We start from the raw sequence: 6,877 nt of genomic DNA, 5'->3' as shown, positions 1-6,877 counted from the left end.
GGTTCTGAGCGCCCCCAGGTGTCCTGAGCGCCTCCTGGTGGTCCTGACTGCCCCTTTGTGGTTATGAGGAGCATCTACCACGCAGTTCCCTCCTGTCCTCCTGCAGAGATTTTTGGGTCTGGGCTCACACAGATATTCCCTCTCCTGTGTCCCTCACAGTAATACATGGCCTTGTCCTTGGCTTTCAGGTTGGTCATTGCAAGGCAGACTGCACTTGAAAGGGTGTCGCTTGGGACTGTTAATTTATTTGTACTCATGGAGAGTAACTGAGAACTCCCACTTGGTCACTCACTGTTGCCACCCACACCAATCCCTGTCATGAAGCCTGATGGACAAAGCTCATGCTGTAGCCAGTAAAGGTGAAACCAGAGGCTTTGCAGGAGAGTCTCAGTGAACCGCTGGGGTGTACAATTTTCCCCCTCTGACTCCATCAATAAACTTCACACAGGACTTCTGCAAACACAGAGGAAATGGAAGAACAGCCACAAGTGGAGCAGCCCCAGCTGGACCTGATTCACAAGGGACACTAATGCTGAGGCTGATGAGGAGGGAAGCCCAGATCAGTGCAGACCCCAAGGTGTGGACACTGAGCAAGGGAACATACATGGGGTGGCTCCTCACCAGGGCCTGAAGGAAAAGGGGATGAGCTGCCTTTCATGAGGAGGGGAGGGGACACATTTCCATGTGTTTCTCTTTGTGATCATGGGTGCACCGCTCAGCACTGCTCATCCATCCTCTGTGTCTCCATTTCGGAAGGGCAGGATCAAAGGATTCCTGGGTCTGGATGCACAGGGTTAATCTGTCCATTACTTTTTTATTCTGTAGTATGGACAGTGTTCAGGTATCTTCATAGTAGCAAACATTATCAAAAAATGTCCAGTAAGAACATAAAAATACATTTCCAGAGAAAAGGGATAACTTTCTCACAAAACAGTTCAATATTGGATATATGTACTTGTGTAAGGAAACAGTCAATGTGGACATATGTGTACTTATCTGACTGAAGAGTTCACATGGAGACATGTTTTCTTGTCTGAGACAAGAGTCCACATGATGCAATGTCTGTTTTCTGAGGAAATAGTAAATGTAAGGACAAATGTTGTAATCTGAGGAAAGTGTCCATGTGGGGACATGTGTGTTTGTCTGAGGGAAGGATCCACATGAGTAAAGGTGTTTGTCTGACAGAAGAGTCCACATGTTGACAGGTGTGTACCCATCTGAGGGTAAATGCCCATTCAGGGACAGTGTATGCCTGACGTGTGCTGAAGCTTGTAGAAAATCTTTCTCAACCAAGGAAAGAAAAGAATCCTATGGGTTATTTGCTTGTCAGAAGGAAAAAAAAAACTGGATCACGTAGAAAATTGTTTTTATTTATTAAAGGTCTTTAGTGAATGGTAACATCTTATATGCAAATGAGGAAAATGCCTTCATTCTTTGTTGCATGTATCCCATTATATCCCCACCCTCATCAAATAAGTTATTAGATAATTTTATACAGTCTTGTTTAATCCTGGGGTTAATGAATCTGCTAATTTTTTTACAAAAATTGTATATATTTAGGTTTATATTTTCTGTCACAAAAGTATGAGCTTAGCCAAATTAATTGTGTCATGTCTCAATGATTGTATATCACTAAAAATAATTTTACACTTCTTACACAGTGCCATTTTTACTTATTTTATACCCACTCTCTAAATTCCTTGAACATCCTCTATATGTTTACCTGACTATAGTTTTGGCTTTGAAAGAATCTCAAATAAATGACATTATACATTGTCATTGAAATGACTTCACTGAGGAAAGTGGAAAATGAAGTTGCTGACCTAACCAACTTTGAAAATGAAGAAATTCTATAAGTTTACAGTGTAAAGAAACTGCACATAAGCAGTCTGTTCTAGCAGATAAACATGTTTCCAATGAGCTTTACATTTCTGATACTACTATGTATGTGTCCTGAAATTGTGCTGCTAAGTAATAAAATGATATATGGTGGGATGGGGTTCCTCACTTTGCAGTGGATGGTTACGGACAGTGAAGGAAGGAAGGCTAGAAAGGTCCATGTGGCAGCATAGTTGGGTGGAGACACCAGTGTGTTCTCATTTTTAATGTAATCATGTTACAGAAGATTAGATACATAAATAGTTTCGATGTGTCCATAAACATGGGTTCCTATAAACATGCCCATTTACTAGGCCAATTGGTTGAGATATCCTAGAAGAAGTACTGATACCACATTAACAACACACATGCCTAGTATCACATTTTTAAATTTTGATACTATTCTTTAACATGAGAAACAAGCAGTCTTTAGAAAAATGGCTGATTCTATGTACAAAAAAGGTAACATAGAAAACAAGCTTAGAATTTATTGTAATACTTGGAAACAGGGAAATGTTCAAAAACAAAAAGATGAGGTGTGCTGTAAGGATGCAGGATCCAAACTAAATGAGCTCCCAGCACCTAATACAGCTGTGGTGTTTTGAACAATAAAACAAGTAATGTAGCAAGGATCTTCTTTGGAGTATGAAATAGACGTCCATAAACCAATATGGACATCAATAGATGACTAAATAAAGAAATAATGGGAAGGACACATCTCCTTACAGAAGTATTCCAAATATCTCAGATGGATAGTTCTCCAATCAGGTAGGTGAAGGTTAAACACTCATGAGTTGATTGTGTCCTACAATTAGAGACATGGAAAAAATAATGACTATTGTGTCTTTTATAATGAGATTTCAGATATACTGCCAAAGACATGCTCTTTGAATGAATAAAAATGTACATTTTTTAATCTAAATTTTTACGCACACACACACACACACACACAAACATTTTTCTGCAATACACAGTGATAAGGGAGTAAAAGACAACTGCAGACTTGAGGAAAAAATTCCAAGTTGCATATTTGTTAAATGAATTATTTTAATTTGTTAAATGACTTTTATAATCAATATGCAAGCATACTTACAGCTCATAAAAAATGCAGTTAAAAAACGAACCAAATATCACGAGAGGCATCTCACCAAAAATTATACAAAAATTGTTAAATATGAATTTTTTAGGGACATGTGCATTTAAATAAAAATTAGATAACATTACCCACCTACTGGAATGGTTAAAACACACAATACTCTTAATGATAAATGGCAATTTGAATGAGGAAAACCAAGAACTATCATGCATTGATGGTGGAAATTCAAAATTGGACATGTACAAAATAAGATGCTTTTTGGCATTTTTTAAAAATAGAGATAAAAGTAGAGTAAAAATGTGATTTGTGTGTGTGTTCCAAAATATTTACAAGACCAATTCAGAAATTGATGTTTACAAAGATACCTTCAGAGGAAGTCCATATCAGCTTTATTAATTTGATTCATATTCCAATCCCTGAAATAGCTTACAGAATAAATGTATGAAAAATCTCTCCAAAAACTGAAATTTCTCAAATACACATTTATGTTGTTCCTTTTCTTTAATGACTTAGTGTCCTTTAATAAGAAAATCTTCAATCTAATAATCTTTGTCATCTCCTCCACGCCAGCACAGCTGCCTCCTTCCTGGGGTTTCTGACACTCTCAGGATGTGGGTTTTCACACTGTGTCTGTCGCACAGTAATACACGGCCGTGTCCTCGGATCTCAGGCTGCTCAGCTCCATGTAAGCTGTGCTTGTGGACGTGTCCCTGGTAATGGTGACTCTGCCCTGGAACTTCTGTGCGTAGTTTGTGTTACCATTGCCAACGATGATCCATCCCATCCACTCAAGGCCTTGTCCAGGAGCCTGTCGCACCCACTGCATAGCTGAGCTAGTAAAGGTGTATCCAGAAGCCTTGCAGGAGACCTTCACTGAGGCCCCAGGCTTCTTCACCTCAGGCCCAGACTGCACCAGCTGCACCTGGGAGTGGGCACCTGTGGAGAGGACACAGGAGTGGATGGAAGCCCCCTTGACTGGACTCAATCCGCTCCTCATCACTGGGACTTGGCAGCCCCTTACCTGTCGCTGCTCCCACCAAGAAGAGGATCCTCCAAATCCAGTCCATGGTGAGGAACTGTGCTGTCTGGGGCTTCTCTAGCTGAGGGATGTGGTTTCTGGGTGATGCTTTCAGGGCTTACAAATATCCATATTTACCTCAGTGGATCTCAGGTTATTTACATATTCATGAGTCAGAGCATTTCATAGCTGAAGACCCTGATTTGGGATAAGAAACGGAAGATAAATGACACATCAGCCTTACAAGAGTGGGATGCTGATGCTCCAAGCCCTAATCCTCCTTGAGGAAATGCATGCCCTGCTCCATTTACAAACTTTTGGTGGCCAGACGTCATTTCACTGGAGACCAAGCACCCAGAGCACGTGCTCCTCACTGTGAACTCATATTTGATTAGCGTAGAGACCACCTGGATGATTTCTGGAACCGTCACTCTCCGTGACACTGAGAACGTGCCTTGATCCCATCCTAGTCCCATCAGGCACCAGCACAGCTCACTGGTGACTCTGAGAAAGTGACTGCTGATGTCCCACGTGAGTGTCCAGCAGGTTCCCCTGAGATCATCTGCGTGCTCCTGAGACAGTGTCTCCAGCACCTGCCTGGCATCCTGATCCACCACGATCTTCAATAGAAACACTCTTGGTTTACAGATTTGCCCTGTGATGCATAGTTAGAGTTGAATTTCTCATCTCATGGACAATAGGAATCAGAAGATATAAGAGAAGTTTGGGGTTCCTGATGAACTCATGGCCCCAAAATAATCGTCAAGGAATTTGTGTTTTGGATAAGTGTGGGTTTTATTTCCTACTCCATTTAATAGAATTTCATGAACTGTTTACTTACTTTCGGTTCATATCCATAGATCCTCATCTTTCCATATTGATTTCTGACTCACTAGGTCTGTGCACCTGCCACACTCTCAGATCCACCACTGCCCTGTCACTCACACAATGTAGGCAACATTACTTAACACTGAAATCTGAATTTTTTATTCATAGGAACATAGTAACTCCCACAATTCTGTATCCTTTCAATTAGTATAACCATTCCTATCCTTTATATCCTCACTGTTAAGATATTTACAGTCCTTGGAACCCACTTTAAAAAATAGTTCTGGTTGCCTTAAGTTATGTGAATGGTTCTGATGTAACAGGATATTTAAAGACACATCAGCAACTTCTTGAACACTTAGGATTTTTTTTATTGACAAAGGAAGACACAGGCGCTGAGAGGGAACCTTGTCCCCAGCCTCCTGTGCACCGCTCCAGGGATGGAACCTGTGCTGGGCAGCTCCTGCGCGCCCCCTCCAGCCCAGCCCTTGCCTTGCGAGGAAGTTCCTGAGGGGCTCACACAGCATTTTCCCCCAGCTTCCCTAGCCTAACATGAACTGGCTTTGTCCTCGTTTAGAAGACTCCTTCAGTGACAGCATACACTGCTGACACCATCTCTTGAAACAATTGATTAGCTTTGCTAAATCTAATGAACTCTATAAGGAGACTCAAAGCAAGGATGCTATGACACAGGAGGGAGCTCCTTCTCTGAAGCTCCAGTTGCACTGAATCAGTGGAAAATGAATCCAAAACCTTCCAGGAGATTTGGATGTGCCTTGTTTCTTGCAGTTGAATGTTGCATCTGAGATTTCCAGCAGGTGCAGATGCTTTCAGATGAGAGCACACTTCATATCCACTATTCCAATAACACACATTTTCCCTTCCTTCTAGTGCCTCGCCTGTAGAAAGTGCCTCCTACAGTGACACTAGGCCCAGGTGTCTGACATTTTTCTCCTAGAAATCTAAAGCAAACAGGATACAAACGGAGACTTCGGAAGTGCATGCAGGTTGCTATTTTCTTTGCCTCAGCTAAGAATCTTGCAAAGTCTTCATGATAAAAGAAGCTGAGGTGAGCGAGGGAGTTTCCAAGATCTTGTTTTTAAAAATGTTCAAGTCAGAGGCTTCAGATTGCGCTGCTGTCCTTGTCTAACTCTCTGCCATTGCTTTTTTAGTGTCCCTACGTTCTCCTCAGAGTCTGTGCGTTGCCACACTCTCATATTTAATCCAGAGCCATCATCCTGGTTAGAAAGGATTGTGCAGTGCAGGTCACCACTGCCTGTTCTGACCATGGAAACCTGGAGACTGGATCGGCTTCCTCTTCTGGGCTGTGACCTTGAACAGGCGTCTCCAGGGGAAAATCTGAATTTTCATCTTTACTCCTTTTTGTGGTTTCAGCTTCCCTGGACTATTTGCTTACATCTTACCCTATTGGCTAATTTTACTCATTTGTATAATAATGGAGGAAGTGGGGAGGGATCTGGAATGGGCAGATTTTTCTTCCCTTCACATAGCATAAGGTTCTGGAAAAGTTCTTCCCTGTAGGATCTTTTGGAGAAGGCTCCTGGTATATTTTTCAGTAATTAAACTTCCCCAATTCTGACCCATGGGAAAGGTATTTGGATTGTATTTTTTAGATTCTGGAGATTTCTGGAGGGAAATTCCAGAAGACTGAGGAGTGTGCGGCCCTCTGGAACTGTCATTTCACCCTAGTCCACATCTGTCTTGCAGACGTCTATAGTGCTAACCATGTAAGTGCCTTCAAAAGCTTGTGGCTTCTGCAACTTCTCTTCCAGTTAAGCAACTGTCAAGTGCCGTTCTGGACATGCCCATCTCTTTAGTTTTTGGAGTGGTAATTTAAAAAATGGAATTTCATTCATTTGATGGATTCTAAAATGTATTGAAGATCAGATTGTGCAGATGACTCTTGGCATAAGAATGAGGGTGATGACTTTTGTAATCTTTACATTTTGGAGCAAAGACCAAAAGTACAACCTTAGGTCCTTTTCATGTGTTACTGGAGGCAGGATTCTAACTTGGTTACATAGATGTGGCACCTG

The 6,877-nt window shown here is 41.6% G+C and overlaps 1 gene segment (V, D, J or C); it reads right to left on the bottom strand.

The window, feature by feature from the left end:
* Positions 1–3,346: 3,346 nt before the first annotated feature.
* On the bottom strand, positions 3,347–4,090 carry LOC100583923. The segment is given in 2 exon segments: positions 3,347–3,910; positions 3,996–4,090. Coding segments are annotated over 2 exon segments (363 nt in total).
* Between the last annotated feature and the right edge of the window lie 2,787 nt (positions 4,091–6,877).

The sequence above is a fragment of the Nomascus leucogenys genome, chromosome 22a, assembly GCF_006542625.1.
Source record: "Nomascus leucogenys isolate Asia chromosome 22a, Asia_NLE_v1, whole genome shotgun sequence".
Classification (NCBI taxonomy): Eukaryota; Metazoa; Chordata; class Mammalia; order Primates; family Hylobatidae; genus Nomascus; species Nomascus leucogenys.
Note: the sequence above shows the minus strand (reverse complement) of the source record. Positions and strands in the feature narration are given on the sequence as shown.